Below are 22,933 nucleotides of genomic sequence, written 5' to 3' on the forward strand. Positions count from 1 at the left end.
GATGAAGAAATTCATGAAATTCTCCCCCTTCTCTCTGAAGGAAGAATAATATAACTAGAAGCCGATTCTTTAAATGTCAAATGCAGTTCATATATTCGTTCCATCGCTAAAACATTAGCCGATACAGCATGAATAGTACCGAGGAATTTTTTACTAGAAATCTTTGCGTAGTAGTGCATTATTTGTTACGTCATCCACTTGGGATAAACTGCCAGTTAAAGCAAAAGCGACAGCATAGAAAGGATTCAACAACAACGCGACTTATGAAAACAATTTTAGAAAATTCCAATTACGTAGGCAAATGCTGAAATAGAGACGTTGGCAGTGCATATAACAAAGTAGTAGTAATACATAAAGGATATTTCATATCGCTGCAATCTAATTTGTCTCAACTTCGTTCAGTTCAATATGAGACCACGTTCGTCTTCCACGTGGAGGACAGGAAAGAAAGAAGACTAACACTTTATTAAAAGTCAAATAAGAAATAGTGTAGCTGAGAACTAAAAATAAATGTAGCACTAAAATGAATTTCTAATTCACCTTGCAAATTTTACGATGTAATCTCTGAGAAATCATGTTTCATTCATTTCTCATCTTAAACTGAAACTCTAAAATTGAATGATTTCGTCGATAAATTAAACAAACAATTTGTTAGTGACCAAATTCAGCGGAATTCGTCGAACGCCAAGGCAGTACTAAAATGGAAATGTAATCAAGATTATACACGAAACTAATTTGTGAAGGAAATATAAACTGGTGAAATACTACAGAGCGGATGAGCACGTAGGTCAGATCACATCGATATGTCTCGACTAGGGTATAACATTTTAGTTCAGAAATACATCTGGGAATATACTTGCATATTTCACGACAAACATTTTGGATTTCTAATACGCTCCCACTAAGTAATGTAAGCGATATTATGAAAACTATGTTTGTTTAGTTTTAATCAAACTTCTGGAACTTTGTAAATGTCATCCTTTTTTATGTAATTTTAAAAAATTATAATTTCCGAGAAAAAGACTGAAATGTCTGAGTATGCGGAAAACAATTTTATAGACCATCAAGATAATCTTAAAAGCTTTATCCGATTTATAACTTTTCTGAATCCAGGAGTAGAGAGGTATGAAAATAAGGAAGCCCTTTTTTTCCGCTCTAGTGTCATACGTAAAGCAAAAAAAAAGTTTAAATATAAATAAATAAAAAAAATTATTTCGGAATTCAAGGAAGAAATGATAAAGCTATTATAAACATGAAATTTTTCCGCATCAAGGAATCAGCATAAATCACCATGTTTCGCCGGAACTGGAATGAAAAAATCCATTCTTTGGGCAACAAAATTCTAACTTTGAAAAAAACCAGGATTTGCAGACACAATAAGCTCATCATAGAACCACCAAATGAAAACTTTGTTTACATTTAGAATGACAAAAAAGTATGTAGCGAGCAAAAATGAAGATGAAGAAAGTGTTTATACAGAAGCACTACAAGGTACAGAGTCTTTTCCATCTTTCTGTTTAACGAATTGCCAAAACAGTACTTGAGAAACTTTTGCTGCATATTTCTAAAATTCTGGTATAAATCGATTCCTAAAATTCCTGAAAAAATCCCAAACTTCTTAGAAAATCCAGAAAAGTTTTCGAATGGAAAAAACTCTGCATAAATGAAACAGCTTACAACACAGCATGAATGTACTTAGTTTGCCAAAGTAAATCCTAATCATAAATTTCATTTTCATCTAATAATCATTTCTTTCCTCGACTAAAGAAACTCTTTTTTGCCTTGGCGAACCCTTCAACTGGCAATGTTTGCGAACGAGCTGCTTCTTCCTCTGATTGTCCTGTAGCAAGTTGTAATCGTCGAAGCCATCGTTCCATGTCTTCCTAAAAAATTAGAGCATAAAATATCCTATTGATAGAATATAGATAAAAAGTACCCTATTGATGGAATACAAATGTGTTGCAACTCAAAAAAAATGTGGACAGATCATCGTGCTGATTATAATAATACTTTATTTCACCTGACAACCTTTGTTCAGAGTACAAAAGCTTAAAAGAATTCTAATCAAGCTCACATCGCTGGCAGTTTGTAACAGATACTCTGCCCCACTTGAAGATTTTAGTGATAAAACATTTTTCTTTTTCGTATATTCCGCCGCGACACTAATTGAACAGCCTTCCAAATTTAATGGCTCTTCCCCACGAAACAATGTATTTTCCTCCATATGCTTCTGATCTTTGAAAAATGCCAATTGTGACCCGCGTAATACTGCATATACCTTTTCCCATGATCTGAAAAATAAGATCCTAAAAACTAATCAAGATTTAAACAAAGGTCTAGAATTTTTACACTCTAATTACGCAAAAATTTTACCTGTTTGATGCTTTGCGGTCCAAAGATTCATATGTATGCTTCCTGATTAACACACCTTCAAAAGCACTGCCTACATCAACCCCTAGAACATATGGAAATTATCATAAAACACAATTCGATAAATTTATTGCAAAATCAAAAAACTTGACGGTTAGCATTGGAAGCCTCTTTAACGAAGCCAATGCACAACCACATGCGCGATTCACGAAGAGACGCTATCATTCTGATGATCAAGGGAAGTGATAAAGTTGCGCAAACAAGTAAATGAACACCACCACTAACAAAACAGCAAGCAAATCAAAATCCATGCAAAATATACATTTTAAGTAAAACAAGTGTCAGTTTATTGAAGAGAAAAATAACCAGTCCTTGCTCTCTTACCCCGTAAATCGTGTACATCAAAGCGAGACGATCTCGACAATGATAATCGCCAGCCAGACGGTTCCGATGCCATTAATCGACTACTACGTTCTGCAAACACCACGGCAGCTACGATTATTACTGCTACTATATCTACTATCTTAACGACAAGAACATACTGCTGTAATTTAGAATGCTGTCCATATGCAGCGAAAATGAAAAATTTATTACACAATGTTAATCATAGCACATGCAGTGACTTTGTGTACAAAATTCCAAATTTTTTAGATTTACAAAATACAAAAAGTACAAAACAAACACATTCGGTTGTTGCACGCGCCAAGATTAAGGAGTTGCCAACACTTAACTACATAATAACACCTCTTCTTTAGGCAGAAACTATGAACATGCGGATATTTCACCTCATCTAATGCTTATCGGAAATTTTGTGCTTTGCCCTCAAGCAAAATATGAATTGTATATTGAAAGTGTACCAGCAGTATGTTTAGTTTTTTGTAGTAATGTACTATCACCACTACTCATAGTTGTATCGTGCAAACTTCCGTCACCAAAATCTGCAAAATGCACTTCGAAACTAAGGAAACTACAGGCACGTTATTATACACTATAACGAAACGTGCAATTTGCAGAACACGTGCAAATCGTATGTTTTTCGGAAAAAACTGTAATTTTAAAAAATCGTTGCAAGTAACAGAGACAATTTGAAATGGTAGTTAATAAACAAATCATGCAGCGATTGTTACAGAAAATTAATAAAACAATCACATGTTTCAAATTCTCACTTCTTTGATTATAAGTAGCTAGATGCAAAATCTTTACAACAATATATTCGGAATGAAGCTAACATTAAGAAAACCTTATATCATAATAATCGGAAACTACGAAATTTTTTAATTTAAAGCAATTAACAAACCAACAGCCATGTTACACTTACCATCAGATGTTTGAGGTCCCCTTTCCATTGGGAATGCAATTTCTGTGGATCGTTCGCCTACTACTGCCACTGCTGTTTGCTGTAGAGTTCCACGGCGTACATCACCACCCGCTCCACTAAGTGCACGACGCTCCACTTCTTCCATATCTCGCCTTTGTATCTCTTTCAATTCAAACTGAAAACCGATTAGATTTCAATACATATTTCAAACACATTATAACCGCGATATCAACCCATTCACTATAATATATTAAATAAAGTTAAGTGTGCAATAAAAAAAGGAATTCAAATGAAGTTAATGAGTTATCAGTATCTATTAAAAAGAATGATTCAAGCAGAGCAATTAAACCTTTTCGATTACTTGTTAGCTTATTATTTTGCAAAATTTCCTAACCGATGAGCAATAAAACAATGGAACTATGGGCTAATGAACATACAGACACTTCCTCATAATTTGTATCATTGTAAATATTTTGTTCGAAGCAGTGTTAAATTCAAAATTGTGTCATTTGCAACACCAGCAAATTTCGATTAAATCATTGTATGCAAATAAAGTGATAAATAACGTAAGACACCATACAAATACAGATTGCAAATTGATAATTGGAGCCAAAATTGAGAACACATATTGTGTCTAATATTTACCAGAAGTTTGAATACAACTTTTGGCAAGTGGAAAAATAATGTTGTACCGTTGTTAATTTCTCCAGTGCTAAGAAACGCTCTTCTTGCGCATTAGCTGACTTTTCGAATGCCTCGTGTTTTTTAATCAGCTTTATTGTTTCTTCCAGATTTCGCTGAAAATATTGAATTATTGTCTTTTAAATTTCAATGCAATAAGTTGTCCAATTTTTTCCAGTATATTATTCGAAGCTACTTAATTTCCGCAGTGTTTATTTTCAAATAAAAATGCTATAAAATACCCCGTATTCTTTCGAGATAAGATATGGTTCCTGCGCCATTAACCAGCTTTCAGCCACCGCCGCATCCCTTGCAAACTGATATACTTCCAGGACTAAAAGATGAAAATCACTGTTGCGGTAAGATTACCCATTTGTCAATAAGATGATGACTGCTTGCTAAGTATTGTTATACAGCTTATCACTGACATTACCTCAATATTCTCTGAAAACTTCAGCTAGCAATTTTTCTATCAAAACCCTAAATTACCAGAAACCTACTTAGCTGCAAATACTCCCAACGATCTTCCCATCGTCGCATCATTTCAGCCCGTTCAGTCGTCAGCTTGATCAATTTCTTTTCAATTTCAGATGATGCGTAGTGTTTGCGATTCAAGAGATCTCGACCCAGTGATATGCATACATTGAAATTCTCTTCACGTGCATCAATTTCTGCCTTCAAGCTCTGATGATTATTCATCAATAGCTCAACACCGGATACATCCTAAAATCAAGAAATTTTTCGACCACAGCGTATCTTTACTCTTACACTCTATTTAAACATCGAATATCGGAGTTTGAAAACTTGGCGAGTTATCAAGGAAATTTTCCATACAAAACAAACCTTTGGCCTTTCTTGTGATGTCATTTCTCGCTTAACTTCATTCATCCACAGTAACAAATCTCGAACCATGATCATGAATCGGAACAAGTCGGATGTATCGCCCAATCGCATCGAACGTGCATCGCACACTGCACGTAGTTGTCGCCATGCTTTATGTACTTCTGCTTCACGTGCACCTATCTCGATTGCTCGGTCTCCAGCATAAGCATCGCGCAATTCCAATGCATCGCACTCGATTTGTGCAACTTGTTGACCTATAGCCTCGATATCCTATAAACGAATTTCAATTATACGTTTGTTCTTTCGCTAAAATCAACTCAGCATATTTAACAAGAGGCAAGTAATACTGTAAATTATATGGCGACTTATTCAAATAGTTAAAATCAAGCAGAAAACAAACTTTAAGGAAATTCTGGTGTTTCCTTTTCAGTGCACCAACTGATGAAGAATCGCGACCAAGATCTTCAGGTATCGAATGATTTTTCTCCAGAATTCGAGACAAGCAATCGCGGCAATCATGGAAAAATTTGTGAAGCATTCTCGATGCTTCCAGCATTTGCACTCGTGTATCGATTAGTTCAAGCAAGTTTTCCCACGCTTCATTCAGGCTATCTTTCCATAGAGCAACTGTTGGAGCATCCGAATGTCCGATAGCGATCAACTGAAAAAAAGATAACATCAATAACAACTAAGGAAAACATTAAATAAGCATGGCACAAATGATCAAGAACCATAACCGATTCAAATTTTTGCTCTATTCAATTTTGTTGAATTTCTGAATACTAAAAAAAAAGACAGATTATAGAAAGTAAAATTGTACTTGATCACATGCATCATTTGCATTTGCTACCCGTTCTGATCCAATATTTTCAGTATCCCGAGCAAACTGCAGAAACCGTTCAATAAGCATCTGTACATGTTCATAGTCTTGCCCCGCTTCTTGAGAACCAGCGACCAGCTAAGACGAAAGCATAAATCACTATGCAATTCACGCCCAAATGGAAGCAAAGAATTTGGTTTGATTTCCTGAGTTTGAGAGAAAGGAAATGGAAAAGAAACAGGAGTAGAAAAAAACATCAAATTCTTTGCTTTTGGAGCAAAAAGTATGCGATATTCACCATACAATTCAAATTAACTTAAACATATATAATTCAAAAAAAAGTACATCAAGGATTGTTCTTTAATCCTCCTCCTACCATCTCCTAATAGAGATTCTGTCTTTATTTTGGAAACAAAAGTAGAAAAACCAAGAATTTTTTCTACGGTATTATGAAAATGACTGGAAAACAATACTTCTTTGTCCGCAATCCACTGTAGCAAATCATCAATTTCTCGATGAAGTTCATACAATTGCAGTGTCTCATCCAAACGTTTTCGCCTCTCTTTGCACAAATCTTGCAAGCCTGCGTATAGCTTTTCGATCTGAGCTTGTCGAACACTGATATGCTCCCTAAACAGCATAAAAATTCATATTTTCCCCCAGATCAAATGAAGAATTGCGCCTCCTCCATTTTTCAAAGTTATTTGTAAAATCAGATCAATTTCAGATAATTGATGAAATTACCACAAAGGACGCTTCTCATCAACGAATTTCTGAGCTTGTGCAGCCAGATTCCGAATAGTATCTGCATACTGATTAATATCTTGTTGCAAACGTTCGTGTTTCTTAATTTGATTTTCTGTTGAGAATTCATCTTTACCACGCTCATCCTGTAAAACAGCATCAAATAATGGAAAATTATTTCCATATAACAGACTCTTCTCCCTCTTCCGCACCGCAGTAGTGAGTTGGGATTGCAAACTGCGAATTCGACTCAAAATTTAGTCGGGAAACAAGAATAATTACGAGTTTTTTTTTTAGTAAATAAATTTCACCAAAATTTGTTAAAAATTCGGCATCATCACGAAGTTCTTTTTGGTAAATAAATTTTACCAAAATTTGTTAGAAATTCGGCATCATTATGAACCGCAAAGAAACAGTATTACAATTTAAAATTTGCTCCAAGAAGTAATATGATCGTAAAAGGCGAATTTCATGCATCGAAGAAAGAGTGCTACTAACAAACCTGCATCATGTAAAGCTCTTGTTCACTCATCCATGCTTCTGCTTCATTACAGTCGTACAGGAACTGGTGTGCTTTTTCGCTTTCAGCCAAATGTTCTTTGCGGGCATCCAGAGAATCTTTCAAGTTCTGAAATATAGAAAATGCAAAAAGTTAAAACATGCTGAATAGGTTCAGCAGCTAAAAAGAAACCCTAGTCAGAAATAAAAAATGAATGAAAATTATTAAAAAATAAACTAATCACCTGCCATATTTTCGTCAACTCATCAATCTTTTGTTGAAATTCTGAACTGTTTTCATGGCCCTCATCAATCATTTCACGACCATTTTGGCAGATTTTCCCGATCCATGGCTCGTGATTATCAATTTCGTGCTTCAGCGACTGCATTTTCTTTTGCAGACGATTACAGTCGAACAGACTTTCACCAAGCTCGTGTGTTTGTGTCAGTGGTAACCGTTCTGTAAATGTCTTCTGATATTTGGAAAAATCAAACAGTAACTTTCAAATCTGCAAAGAGAATTTTGTGAATCGCATTCTTCAGTAGGTTTAAAAGCTTTCAAAAAAACTAGAAATTCTCACCTGCACACCACAGTTTTTCATCTTCAACATCACGTAAAAACTGATAAGCTCTCTTTTTGCGTTCCAGCTGACGACGTCGATCATCAAGCGGTACTTGTAATCGCTCCAGTTGTTCCTGAACGGCCAAACGATGTGCTTTAATTGCTTCCACCTCCTCTGGGTGCATTTCCTCAAGCTGTGGTTCCATTTGCTAAAAGCATTGAGATACGTGGTTAAAATCAGCAAAGTGACCAAGACTTTTCCATTTTTTAGAACTTGCTGAATCACTATATTACCTCTTCCCTTCCCCTAACAGAAAATTCTACAATTCAAGTCGGATTTCCGGAAATTCAAGTAACGAGTTACTTTAATACAGTCCAGAATTTATGAAACACCCAAAACATCTCGCCAATAACCTGCAATGAATCTATTTGTGCGGCTCGTTTCACCATTTCACTTTCAATCATTTGCTGCCTCTGCATAGCAACATTAACTGTCGTCAAATCCTGCCCCGTATCTTCGACTGTCATTTGTTGTTGAAGTTGTTCGGCCCAATCCTAAGAAAAATGAAGCAGTTGTTGGAAATTCATTAAAAAATTCACATAATTATACGAAATAGTTATAGTTCCGAATAAGAAGCAATAACTATCGATTTTCCCTTCAAACCTAAGTGGTAAAAATGAAAAAGGAAAAAAAAAAACAAAAAAATAAACCTTCATGTCAGAGATACTTTGTACATAAAGCTGTTGTCGATTGGCATCGAACAGCTTCTGTCCCTTTTCTTCGGTAGTTTTCTCGAGCTGCTCCCACTGTATTGACAAATCAGCAATCTGTGGATCGATGGTGCCAAGGAACTCAGGCTTTTCCTCAGCTAATCTAACTGCCGCATGACGAAGTTGCACAAGTCGTTCACGATTCGATTGCAGCTCGGACTGGAATGCTTGATGGCGCATGAATTTCGAAGTAATTGTTTTGGCATCTCTGAAAGTCATACAAAAGAGGGGTCGGTAATATAAACTAGCAATGTAAAAAGAAAGTGCTAGGGAAATCTGAAATTTTATGTTTAAAAGCGAAGAAGTCGAACTTCCAATTCTATAGTCTATCAATGCTATTCAACCTGTAGGTTTCATCTTGTGCACGAATCATTTTTTCTTCGATCCATTCCCGAAGTTCTTCACAGTCCGATAAAAACTGTTGCAATGCAAGGGAATCTTTCAGTTTATTGAACATTTGTCCAGCCTTTTCACGATTTGCTTCGCGACGTTCTTCTATATTTCGAGCTTTCTTATGAATTTTATCAGCTGAATAATGTCCATCACCACAAAGTTGATCGCCAAAAGATACAACAGCCTGAATGACTTTGAAATGTAATAACTACAGATATAATAACTAGGCAAATATTTCAAATGACAAAGTAATCTGGAATTTTTAAGATAGAAATGAAAAGGCAAATGAATGCAAAAAAACTTTCCAACTATAAACAGCACCTTAATTTTTTCATCGTTAGCGTCCATGGTTGTCAGGAAATCTTGATGTCTCTTGAGCATATTTTCAGCTTGCTCCAATGAGGTCGGTGTTTCATCCTTTGATAAATAATTTTCTTGTTGTGAAAGCATAACTTCAGCTTGTTTTGCATCACGGAGAAACATCTAGAATATTTTAAATCATTCATATTGGCTAAGAAAAAACTCAACAAGAGTTTAGCAAAAACGAAATATTTCATCAAAGCTTGAAACAAAAAAAAATTACCACTGAAATTAACACTTGCCTGTAAATTGAGTCCTTGACTAAGAAGATGCTGTCGATTATCCCACATTCTTTGCAGTTCTTCCCAGCCTTCTTCTAATCCAGCGAGGCGCTGACGTAAAAACATGTACTGTGGGTCCGTCTGATCCTGTGTTACTCGATCACCCATTGCTCGCATCTGTAGCCAAAATAAGCACGAAACTATTACTACAAATAACATGGTTAGCATTCTCCTAGACTGAGTCTCTATTAACCATAAGACAAAGGCAAACAGTTGAATTTTCGGCTTAACTTTTAGCGTAATATCTCACCTTAACGTAATCTTCGGCATAGCCATCAATTTCTTCCCGAATTGCTGCATGCTGATTAAGTAATTGTTCAGCATCAGCCAAAGATTGTGGTTCGTCTTCTGAAGCAACCTAAAGAATATACAGCGAGTTTACTAGAAAAAGAGAATCAATTTCATATAACTTTATTGTTTCGGAACTCTGGCGTGAAAATCTGGTGCTCAGAAAACTCTCCCCATTGTTTGCTTCATGTTCCTCATTAAGCACTACGCAGTTTTAGCTTTGGATGGAGTCAAAACCAAAGGGATGTTTATTCGTTGAAATATGAAACAAATAAGATACTTGTCTCTGCGTAGCAGTTAACCAAGCTTGAAAGTGATCCAAATCGCGAAGGAATCGTTGCAAATCACCAGCTTCATCAAGTTTCGCCTCATGCTCACGTACACGTCTATTGAGTATATCCCAAGCGAGATGCATTCGCTTAATATCCTCGCGTATCTGTGCGGCATCTGCAGGTTTCTCCTTTTCGATTTCGGATGCTTCTTTTTGAAGTGAATCAAGTTTAGCCTGAAATGTTAAGCTGACTAGAATTTCGTAGATTGCAGAGATTTCTGACCCATGTTTGAGTTTTACAATGTATTCTGAACTATTCTGAACTCAGGAAATTCATTACAGTACCTGAATAGCACCAAGGTCGCGCTCCATCATAGACAAACGACGCTGAAGCTTCATAACACCAGTGAGATCATTAGTAAGTTCGCCGGCATCTTCAAGTACTCGGGTTTTGTCTTCAATCCAGGAAACTGTTTCTTGGCAATCGATACGGAATGTTTCCAAACGATGTGCTTGATCAAGTTCAGATCTTTTCTGATCAACCATATCCCGCAGTTGCGCCCATCTGAATTCTCATTGAAGAGATTTTCGAAGCAAAATTTTCTACAGCAGGAACATGAAAATCCACGGAAAATTCAGTATAACCGAACAAGAGATTTTAAAATAAAATGAGCTGAAGGTAACTGAGAACTTGTTTACCTCGCATTAAGCTTATTCTGCCTTTGTAAAATTTCATCTGAATTTGGATGATCAACATGAAGAAGCTGGCGCGCAAGCTCGTTCACAGTGGCAACTTTAGCTGCCTGATTGTTCATATCAGCTTCAAGAGTTTCGAAACGATGTTTCATGATTTCGACTTCTTCCAAATCATCAGTTGGTACCAGTGTCGCTAACAATTTACCCTATAATGTATATGAGCTGAAGGTAACTGAGAACTTGCTATGTCTCCCATTTCAGCTATGTCTCCCATGTAGGCAGAGTAAATATCATAAAAATCAGATTCAAAACGTACTTTCTCATCAATCCATGCTTCGATAATGTCAGCATCACTAAACAATTTGTACAAAGATAATGCATCCAATAAACGTTGCTTTCTAAGTCGTGCAAGTTCTTCTAACTCCGCCTTACGTCTTTCAGTCATGTCAAGACGTCTGCGTACATCTGGGTGCTCACGAGCCTCTGGCGGTAAAGATTCTGCCTAGAATGAGAAATCTGTGAAATAATCCTGTGAAATTATAAAGGTGCGTTCAGTTGATAGCAGAAAGAAATTGCATCTATAGGAACTGCGAGTAACTTGACGTTTATCAAGACAATAATCAAATAAATTTCTCAGATAAGTTCCCACACTATCAACATGAAAAACCCACCCAAAAAACATACCTGTATATGCAACTGCTTGATATTCTCCTCGAATTTAAGTAAATCATCGCTAACATCATCGTGCTTCTTAATAAGTAACTGCACGGTACCCTCATCCTTCCCAACATCTTCACTTCCCACCAGACGAAGTGTGTCAACAAGATAAGCGTCCACGTCATCAGCATCATTGAAGAATTGGTAGTAATTGACACCTCCGGAAAGTCGCACGTGACGGTTTGCAGCCAATTCTTTCAGTTTACTGAAGTAATCACGAATTGTAGCCAAACGACCATTTATAGTTTCCGCACCTGAAAACGGCAGGAAATTTGAACAGGAATTAAGACAGAGAAGATAAACATATTCAACAGGCAATTTATTTTCTAAATAGTTGAAATATAAAAATACGAATTAAAACTGCGTTATTCCTCGAGGAGAACAATAAGCTAACACGTACAGCATTTTTTAATGCAGAGAAAATTGTTACCATATATTTAATTTTATTTACTTGATTACTTTCAAATGAGAAGCATACGGGTATGGATAAATAGTGAAAAAATATAATAAAAAATAGAAATTGCCAATATAGAAATGATTTTAAATATGAACATTTGTATATGTATTGTTCCTATAGAAAACTTAAAATTAATTCCGCATATATTTCTTTATTTGCTGTATGGATGTTTCTAACATCGAATTCTATTTTATTTCAATCAACCTCATTGGGGAATTAACCTATATGAGCTTTTCTTATCGCTGAACACATATGAATTTCAAGTAACCATTATGCGCAAAAGCTTTCATTCATTGTGACAAGTAAATTACACCAGAATAAAAGGACGTTTAGGAAGCCATTCACTAAATATCCTATGATAATGAAATTATTTCAGAATAAAACACTGACATATAAGAAGCAATCTAAAGAATATTTAGTAATCAATCAGTCTTGAAAAAGTCAAAGAATTCCAGGAATCTATAGTCTGAATCTAGAAACCCAATGATTATGGAATTTAGGAAAGAAAACTAGAATATTACAAGCCATAAATCACTGAATTAAAAGAATGTGAAGGCTAACCTGGAATCTTCTCTTCCTGCAACTGCTGTCCTTCATTTTCGAGATCGTTCAATCGTTTACCAACAATATCGAGTGACTGTTCAGCATTTTTATGTTTCGCGAGCAGTAATGATACAGAAACCATGTCACGCCCAGTATCTGGTGAAGTGAGTACTTGTTCCATATCTTTTAGGTTATGTTCCAGTTCGTCAACATCCCACCAGAACTGACATAAACGTTTGTTATCTTCCAAACGACGTTTACGTTCCACTGCTAATTCTTTTAGCTCCGCATAACGATCCAGCAAAATCTGCATTCTTTCTTCAACTAATGATGGCTCCACTGGCTTATATCCACTGCCATCCGGACCGTTTGGTAATGTAAATTTTTCTGCTTGGCTATTCACATTTTTAACACGAGTCCCAACAATATTGATATCTGATTCCAAAAGTGAATGCTTCTGCAGTAAATCTTCGACATCCATAAGATGCTGACCAAGATCCTCGGATAAAAGACGGGCCTAAAAACTTGTTAATATAAATTCAGCATCGATTATGCAAATTAAACTTTTAACTATAAACATTTACTCAACTTAACCAAAAATATTTATTTTGTACAAACATATTTTGAACATTAGTGTTGTTAATGATTTAAATATGGACTTTTAACAATATGCTATTGGAGCTGATGTATCCCTAAGTTAAAGGCAAGCCATTACCTTGATTTCATCACACCAATCCAGAACATAAACCATTTCATGAAACATTCGCTGAACTGCCATGGAAAGTTCCAAACGAACACGGCGTGCCAATAATAATTCAAGAAGGTAATTCCACAATCGTAGTACATTCTCTTTTCTGCAAAATCATAATATTAAAGACTCAAAGTAACGAGACAACTCAGTAAAATTTCACTCAGTATGTTGATGATGTTGAGATACAGCTAAGCCAGTACCAGTATCTAGCCAATACGGTATGGCAGCAGTATAGCCAGTATTACCACACTCAATATCCATTAGATAATACGAAAAAAAAAATCTACCAAATCAAGAAATTAGAGAGACAACCTATCATTGATTCTGTCAATATCATGATAATTTTCAGCTTCCAATTCACCAGCAACAGCGACAACCGCTTGTACACGTTCTTCATATGCGTAAATATCTGTCTCTATTGCTTCATGTTTCTTTGTGGCTGCCTGCATAGGTTTTTGTGTATATCGTTTTAACACTTTCAATGATATCAAAGGGTAAAAATGGCATATTTCTCCACAAGACTGATATAAGATTCATTAAAAAATGGATAAATGCTCCCTTGTAATCACTAAAATTATGTTTACTAGCTCATTCTAACAATGTTTATCACACAAACACAGTTCGTACAGATAACAAACCCAGAGCTTTCCTCTTTAACACTACGTAGAAAATGAAAAGCACTATGCTTCTAATTTTAAGAAAATTAAATTCGAAAATTGCCTATAATGATTTACATTGATTTCGTGTAATAGTACAAGCCGCTTACCTCTACACTAGCCAAATCAGTGCCGAAGTTATCCTGACTGACAAGCCGCTGATTTTCGCTAAGCCAGGTTTCTCGCATACTCGCCTTACGGTCAAATCGAGCTGCTAGTTGTTCAAGTTTCTCTTGCCTGAAAATTCAATTATAGCAGCTGCAAACCAAATATTGCTCTCGAAATGCTAAAATTTCTTGAGGAAATAATCATTTTTAGGCATTTCTAAAAAAATTTCTAGCCCATATACATTAGTGGTTCCCAAGCGGTAATCTGCGAAGGCTATTAGAATTATATTCCTTTTTTTATATTATAATGTTACTCCACGTCTACTAATACGTCAAAAGTTCTGACCAAAGTATATTTCTAAATTAACAGAAACTATTTTTGGACCTAGTGGTCCACGCTACAAATAAAAAGGTTGGAGTGGACCCTGGTAAAGAACAGATTAAAACACTAATCAAACTTGGTCAATAATCTCAAAATTTACCTAATAATTTCCTCTTTCAATGCCAGCTCTCTTTCATGTTCCGCTCTTTCTAAATTCTCCCAAGCCCGATTGATGTCTGCGATTAATTTGCCATCCCTCGGTATATATGGCCTCTGATTATTGGCACGCATACGACTTCGAATTGTGAAAAGAAGTACTTCTAATTCACCTTTTTCATTGAACCTGCGAAAAGGATATAGATTAGAGGACCAGAGAAAATTCCTGGAATTTGTATGGTGGCTAAAAAGTGGCTGGCAGAACTTGATGGCAACTAATGGTAAAGCTTCTGAAAGTAATTTTACCTTTACTGAGTTACTGTAAATCTGGAAAAATATATCACAATTATTTCTATTGAAGTTTATGACTTAAACAGCAGGAAGTGTAGCAACAAGTGTTAGAAAAACTTCCTACTTCGGCGGTTTCTCTTGTGTGCGGTAATTGTTGAATTCAGCAAGCTGTTTTTGTACACCGCTTAATGAATTGATGAAATGACGATCATTCAATGATTCAATGGTCTGTCGAATCCACTCCAGTAAATCGCTTGATAAATGTTCATAATTATTTATCAGTTTTTCATTTTCCACCAGCTCATTCACAACCTGATATCAAGAACTGAACTAGGTAAGTAAATTTCGAAAACAAGTCAGAACCAAAATAAGTTTAATATCTTAGAAAATAACTGTTAACTGCTGGGCTAAGCAGAAAAACCACCTTCCCAATTCTCTTTCCCTGGATAGTTTCCTGTTTCATTTTATTGAAGTAATGATAGTACGTCACGACATAAGTGATGATTGATTTCTCATCAGGCATATCGATATTTACATCTGTAATGATCAGTTATAAAACATATAAAAAATGATGATGGAAGATATAGAAAAAAGAAAGGTATTAGAGCACTGACAAAGATTTGATCATTAATTATTTATCCAAAACAGAAAAAAATTACAAATTTATAGAATTTTGTTTTTTTTGAAAATTACAAATTTACAAATTTAAAAATTTTGAAAATTACAAATTTATGGAAACCTTCGGGGTCTAAGAATTTAACTAATCCAAGTTGTTGCTCGGCTGTTTCGAATGCGTTACTCAGATTGTAAAGTGCATTGGATTTTTGCAACTTTTCATATTCTATGAGGTCGGGGCGATGCTTATGAATGAGTGCATTGAATGCCAAGCCATCACGCCACGAAGTGCTGAAGTTTCGAACGTTTACGTTCGGATAACCGGCTGTCTTCATTTGACACCACAGTAATAACGCTTCCTTAGCACTGCGTGTCTCTTGGTTGTCTGCATCTTCGAATGTAATGTCTTGAATCTAGAACAATAAAGGACCGGATAATCGTCCTAAGTTTAATGAAGAATGAATTCTTATTTATACTGAACTCACCTTTTCTTTCTGACTGATTATTAAAGTTCTAAATAAATTTAACTTTTTAGTCATCTCACTAATTTCGTAAATTAAAGAAGGTGCATGAATAGATCCCTAGCACTTGCTTCTCTTGAAAAAAGGAAACTAGTACTCAAACTGCTGAAAGCGGAACAAGAATGTAGTTAACGAAGAAACCGTTTCAATATGACCTAATTGACTGAAATAAGATCTGGATAAAATGCAAAAGAGTCTTATGGCAATCAGTTTTCGCAGGTATATTTCTATCCATTCTTTTGAGAATGAACAGATAGAAGGAAGGATGGGTTTAATTAAATCCGTTAACTAATTCACCATTTCTATACTGAGAAAGATACCGAACAATCATGCAATGAAACAAGTGATTAATATGAAATTTTGCAGCATTCCATAGTGATTCACCATGTTTCATGAAAAACAAGAATCCTAGAGAACTTGACATATAACTGCAGCTGCAACTATAAGGCATAGAACTGTCAGATCCAAATAATGCGATAGAATTTCCTGAGAACATTATAAGGTTCTAAGGTTTGAAACGACTGAAATCTACCATTTCTCTTGGTAACCCGTATAATAACGACGAAATTAAACCTGAAATCGTAAAATAATAGTCCAGATAAGACCCAATGTTAATCGAGGGTTTCCATCCACGACATCATGCGACCCGAGATTTTCCAGATGAACATGCTGATCGCGCAAAAACTGTAAGCCTTTGTCCACGTTTTCGAGACAATGTATACGCATTCTACCACGGGTTGGCTTCGGCTGAAATTTTTTTCGATTTTTCAAAAATGCATCATGCTTTACTTGAAAAAAGTTTCCAAAGATCCAAAGACTTGCTGCAAAATAACAACTATCATATGGTATAATCTGCGATGATATAAAACCTAAAGCGTTATTTTTATATCCACAAAGATAAGAAAAACAAATGCTTAGCAAAAGAGTATCAACAAACGGAAATAATACAACATCTCGAACGACCAAAGCCATATTTACTGAACCAACATGTATTTTATTTCGACCATCTGTTCCGCAGTTGGTTCCAATGTTTTTAAATTTCTTTATGAATTATTAACCAAACCTATCCCTATAATTAGGCCTTTCTAATAGTGCTGGAATTAATTTCATCTTTATGAAAGTGTTGGATCTAACGACTGGTTTCCCTTTGAGAATGATTTTAAAAAAAATGAATCACGCTGCAAAACCTATAAGGTCAAGTTTCGTAACTGCTGCACCGCTTAAATCATACCGAACAATTATGAATTTGAATACTAAGCAATTTTGAAAATGGTTATAATTATGCATATAACCTAACAGAGAGTTCCCGTTCCCAAGTTTATTATATGTTCTAACTTCACCATATTCCGATCGTGTCAATACCCAGCTTCAAACCCCTTTTTCAATCTCCTACCTAAATATCTATGCGATTTTCACTTCATCGTTATTCGTAATGACGAACAAAATTGAGATACGTATTTTTATTTTGGTTCACATGAAAGCAAGATGAACACAGTCAGTTTACTTCATAATACTGCTGTCCTTAAAAATCAACTTTTTACATTATGTTTTCATGGGGAAGCCACTTTACTAATTTGTTTTCAAATTCGATGTTGCTTGGATTTATTGAAGGAAGCATTAAGAAGTGTTATGGAGTGTTTCATCTGTTAACTGTCACTTCTTAATAACAGTAATTTTGATTTCCGACTCATATTTTGTCACTTTTCTGCTTCGAACTATATTTTGAATTTAAGCTAGCTAAAAATTATTTGCTTTTCTCTTAAAATTTTCCCTCTTCATCTTAATTCCAAAATTCGACTCTAATTCCCATTTAATTTTTTGCCAAATCTACCTCGTCGAAATATCCAATCCCTAGAGCAAGTTACATTAAAATTCTCATTCAGTTTCTGACTGTGCTTATCTGTGATTTCCTTTCGCTTCTTGCTCATGATTCCCTGCGAACAATGTGAACAGCAAACCAAATGTTTCTCTATCTTAACTGTTCATCGACTATTTTTCTATTGAATTACATTCTAGTTTAAGAAATAAAAGGGGAGAGAATGAATAAGGACAGCAAGAAGGGGTTAATACGATAGTGTTAGTGGTAACGACTGCCTAATAATTCAAAACATTTTGCTTCGCAGGAAATTCAATATATAATGCATGATGATGTGTTTAGATATATTTCTTTTAGCTAAATAAATAAATTCATCTTACAGCATGTACATTCACTATATAAATATCCATCCTTTTCGCCTCAAAGCTGATCAGAAAACATAACAGATAACAAAAGGAGAACACAAAATGTGCCTAAACAAGTTACTGCTCAAGCAATCTGACTATTCATTACGACGAAAACGACGAAAATTAAGAACTTAAATGTAAATAGGTCCTTGAAAAAAATCAATTTTGCCAAGACAAAAAAAAAACAAAAAAAGACAAAAAATAATAATATACAACCATGTATCTGTTTTCGATTATCGTTTCCACATATGATATTTTTGAAGCGTAAATTAGAATTTGTTTGAAATTTGATAAGTCTCTTCAATGGACAAGGAAAAACTAACCAATCGCTCGCCAGAGAGCACCTCAAGAAGTCTAATGAGCATTTTGCCGTCACGCATATCCATATATAAATCGTGTATTTTGCAGTTTATCGGTAAAAGATGTGAATTTACCCATTTGGTGAAAGTTTTCTTCTGAACATTTTCACGTTCATCTGAAAAAACAGCTGATGCGACTACTTACTCATTTGGCGATGGGAATTCAAGCACCAAATTGCCCAGTCATCAGGCAACATATCGGAATGAACAAACCAGCAAGAGCTTTGATGCGTGAACGTTCGAAGAGTCTGGCGGAAGAATTCTCGTCGTATTCCTCGTAATCCTCGATCCGACCATTATAATCGTGGCCTCGCACGGCTATATCAGTCGTCATCGCCTGAAAATCACCCCCCACACCAATTACCTTTACGTAAATTAGTAAGTAATTTACTATAATACACGACGCACAACGTAAATATTTCAAAAGTAATGCATGACAAAATGATGCCACATCTATGAAATGAAAATTACCGGCAGAGACCAGCAGTTCTTCGAGCACCTTGAATTCATTCATTCGGGGATGTGCTAGAAGCATGTGAATGTACAGAGAGAAACCTGTCTTATTCAGTAAACTCTTGTCTCTATGCAAAATAAACTCCTGAAACAGCCTATCCACAATAGGAACTTCGAAGGAAGCTAACCTGTCGTCTGTAACTTCAGGTTCTACAACAACCTCTCTCTCTCTCTTTCGCTTCCCACGTTAACAAACTAACAGTTGCTCACCGAGTAGTCAGAAGAGATGTAATCTGATAGAGGATTTGTTCGCTAGAGACTTGCATACAAGTAGGCAGATATGCATGTATTTCCTCATTTTGTGTAAGGCATATCGGTGGAAAAATAGACGAATTCTGGAAGTGTAAGTTTCAGTCATTTCATGTAAATTTATATTTTAAATAAGCTTTGAGTCATTATGAAAGTGTTATATTAGTGAGCAGCTGTTTTACGGAGTGGAACGTTAACTTGTAGTAAAAGTTAGGTGAAGCCTGTCATTAAAACTTAGGCTTACGACAAACGTGCTCTTCTTTCTTACCATCATGATCCTGGCAGGGGAAAGAATGCGGACTAAGCCTAGTTTTATGAATGATAAGATAAAAAAGAGACAATTCTGAATTTTATTTAGCTCCATTCGATGTCTAACGAATGAAACGAATTTTAGTAAAGAATACAGGGAAAAAAAGAAACAATATCGATTAAATAAATCATTGATTGAAGACCATGCAAAAGAGGAATAAAAAAAGCATGGAAAGAGTATTGTGTACGAGTAGGTGATGTAAACATTCCAATGGATAAATCTTGTCTGTGCTATTTCAGCGAAACAATTAAACTTATTTTATGAGATGTTTCAGTAGAGGAGAAAGAACAGTGCTGCATGTTGCAAAGCTGAAGAACAAGGGTAGAACAAAGCGGAATTCGTGCCTCTCTCTTTTGCTTTCATTGAAATGCGCATTAGTGACAATGCCAAATATCCCATCACTGGAACGTGCAATGATCCATCTGGCCCATCTCGGTGATCGTGGCACATCCGTCACTGCTGTCAGGCGATTCGACAACAAACGCCATCCACTCCAGAAGAGAGATATAATGTTAGCTATTTACTCATTTGAACCCATTGTGACATTAAAAAAAAAGTCGAGATGTTTGCATAATTCTGTTGTGCATATTTTACAGAAAAAAGAGGAGGGGAGGGATAGGAATGAACAACAGCAAGATCCAAAGACCGCATCATCCGGGTATAACATATAGTTGAGAGATTCCCGGGAGAAGAATGTCTTAAGAAATATCAAACAGAGCAATTTTATGCAACAAAAGAGGATGAATGATTAGTAGATAGATAAGGAGTGGAAATGAGGGGGAAAGCTGAGGTGAGAGACGGCTCGAACTAAGTAGAAATAATTTGAAGAAAATGTTCGAGTGATGTAAAATTTTAAATTTGAATATTAACTGTACCCAATGTCGCATTAATTGATGGGATTAATGAAATTCTTCGCCCTTCCATCCTACCAATTTTTCAAAATCGTGTTAGAATATCTTTAAAATGAAAACATGCAGTGATGAAAATTCAAACTTGGCATGAAATGCCAACTAGAAATCTAACTTGGACGAATTGCTCCTAATATTTGAATATTTTAATATTTGAATTTCCATTAAATATTTGAATATTTGAATTTCCATTAAAAAAATCTCTCGGCACATGAAAAAAGTTACGGGATTACAAATACGGAAAAAAAGCTGGTCAAAATTTTGAAACCCTCCTGAATATTCAGTGTCACCAATAAATGAAGGAAGCAACTGATCCCATCTCATAAAGACAGTTGCATTTTGAAATGATACGAGCATCAGTACAAAAGAGACCAAACGATCAATGCCACATTAAAGATATTCTCAATGCATATTTTTTAGGACATTGTCTCTTCTAAGGCTCTTTTTTATGAAATTCATGAAAGTGGCATATCCTATATCTCCGTTGTCAATTTAAATGCTAGTTTAATGTTACAAATCAGAGGTATTCTCCTTTTAAGATCTTTTTGAAGTGGTGTAAATTAAGAATAAGTAACAGAACTGCAAGAAAATTTATAATTAACGGAAACTTCTATCGATCACACTTCACTTATCGTTTACATCATTCAGTTTAGTTTATAATCTCGTAATTATAACCGATGAAAACGCTATAGTAGAAATGGACAAAGCATTAATTAAGAGAGATTAAATTGCACTTAACGATATGGATAGACCGAATATTTGCGCATAGTGTCCCTCGTTCTAGCAAAAATCTTATGTACGAAAACAAATTTGCACAATTTGAAGGATCTTTTCAAAAGTGACAAGTGATACAATAATGTTATCTTTTACATTGAATATGCCATCGAATTAAATTTTCCCTAAAAAAATAAGTAATAAAAGGAAATGTGAAATACGATTTTGCTGCATTTAAAGAGGAATTAAACTTTATCAATGCACTGTTAGAAGATATTAAATATATGAATAAAAGAAAGTAAGCAATAGTTGAGAGTGATAAATATTATGAAGCAGTGGAAGTCAGCCATCAACCAATGATTCTCAATCCGGTCAGAAGTTTAATCTTAGTTTTCATTTTCTTTTTTTTTAAAAAAAAGCCAAGAAAAGGATGTTGGTAGATGGATCGATGGAAACGTTGTGTTTACCAAAAGATATGAGTGGAAGAGTGACAATAACACATTTAACTGCGAAAATCAATGACGAAAATTAGCCGATAGTCAAAATGATATTAACCACTGATGAAGTAATCCTATATTAAAGCTCCACTGAGAACTGAAATTATGATAATTGGTGACCAAAAACGAAGATAGAGGATTCTTCAAAGAAATTCTTTAACATTGCCGCTCTGAAATTCTTTGAAATTTAGGCAACAAGGGCAGTAGAGCTACGCTGACTTTTTAAATGTTTCCATCTTTTCCGAAATATTTTTCAGTGGTAAAAAAAAGTGGAGAAAAGAAGAGAAGAGAAGAGGAACGCATATTTCTCAACAGCCAAGAATACTTTGTCAAATATATTTGCTTCAAATCGATGGAATGCACCAGTATTAAGGATGTTTTTGGCGAACTCTACAGAAAAAAGTTTCTGCAACAATGCAATCGAGATGACTCATCGTTGCATGTTAAAGTATAAAAAAAAGAGATAATATTATCGAAAGGTAATGTCACAAGAGGAGTGACATGATGAATTTCCACGATGAATGAATGAATGAATTGAAAATTAAACAAGAAATACGCAAAATACATTTTTGATAATGAACTGATCACAGATCAGAGATGATGCATACCTTTACATGCGGAAGCAGAAAATGGCTAAGATTAAGCAACGACAATTCAGAAGTGGAAGACTTTTTCTAAAAATGAACAGAACTTGTTCTGACGACAGCTGCACAAGAAGTATGGCATGATGTTGCTATTTACTAGAAGCGCCTTGCATTTCATTTCATGAGGGATCGATTTGATGATAGTTCCTAATTGTAAAGCGCAGTTGACGAATGTCGATCAATCTATTCCAATTGTAATGAATGCGATTGATGACTGCTAAAGTATTTACGGATGGTAAGATAAAGATGCATTACACAGATTGTGTGACAATGCGGGAAAAATGAATCTGTAAAACAAATTATACAAAACTAGTAAAGACGAAGTAAAGGCTTTTTAACAGCGTGGAGAATATGCAAAGATGTAGGCAATCTCGGGAAGATAACAAAGAGTATTGATTCTGCCTGAAGCATGCAAGATGCGAGATATATAAGGGTGTTAACTTGACTAAACACATTTCCAGAAATGTTTCGAGACAATATGTAG

At 35.2% G+C, this 22,933-nt stretch overlaps 2 protein-coding genes across 3 annotated transcripts; one reads left to right on the top strand and one right to left on the bottom strand.

Annotated features, from left to right (window-relative positions):
• Positions 1-1,214: 1,214 nt before the first annotated feature.
• Positions 1,215-18,959, bottom strand: LOAG_04011 (the record flags this gene model as incomplete). 2 transcript variants are annotated; one of them, XM_003139548.1, is made up of 39 exons in its annotated part: positions 1,746-1,883; positions 2,075-2,291; positions 2,374-2,455; positions 2,755-2,844; positions 3,228-3,308; positions 3,689-3,863; positions 4,381-4,485; positions 4,612-4,703; positions 4,870-5,092; positions 5,213-5,482; positions 5,613-5,873; positions 6,033-6,170; positions 6,506-6,662; positions 6,777-6,922; positions 7,279-7,404; positions 7,520-7,734; positions 7,856-8,045; positions 8,251-8,391; positions 8,548-8,815; positions 8,952-9,184; positions 9,322-9,483; positions 9,603-9,758; positions 9,892-9,999; positions 10,210-10,434; positions 10,546-10,765; positions 10,900-11,102; positions 11,213-11,398; positions 11,581-11,867; positions 12,632-13,130; positions 13,329-13,467; positions 13,677-13,807; positions 14,131-14,257; positions 14,610-14,792; positions 15,021-15,208; positions 15,321-15,433; positions 15,636-15,924; positions 16,606-16,779; positions 18,579-18,730; positions 18,828-18,948. In XM_003139548.1, 39 exons carry the CDS (start codon positions 18,946-18,948, stop codon positions 1,746-1,748), a joined length of 7,011 nt encoding a protein of 2,336 aa, XP_003139596.1. The 2 variants fall into 2 exon arrangements, with proteins under 2 accessions (XP_020307558.1, XP_003139596.1); XM_020446478.1 differs by lacking the exons at positions 2,755-2,844; positions 3,228-3,308 and having other exon boundaries at positions 1,215-1,883; positions 18,828-18,959.
• A 378-nt stretch (positions 18,960-19,337) lies between these two features.
• LOAG_04012 (hypothetical protein) lies at positions 19,338-22,276 on the top strand. The gene is made up of 3 exons (XM_020446479.1): positions 19,338-19,470; positions 19,961-20,197; positions 22,063-22,276. Exons 1-3 carry the CDS (start codon positions 19,412-19,414, stop codon positions 22,175-22,177), a joined length of 411 nt encoding a protein of 136 aa, XP_020303186.1. The 5' UTR covers positions 19,338-19,411; the 3' UTR covers positions 22,178-22,276.
• The last annotated feature ends 657 nt before the right edge of the window (positions 22,277-22,933 follow it).

Source organism: Loa loa (assembly GCF_000183805.2).
Source record: "Loa loa unplaced genomic scaffold supercont3.1, whole genome shotgun sequence".
NCBI classification, from domain to species: Eukaryota; Metazoa; Nematoda; class Chromadorea; order Rhabditida; family Onchocercidae; genus Loa; species Loa loa.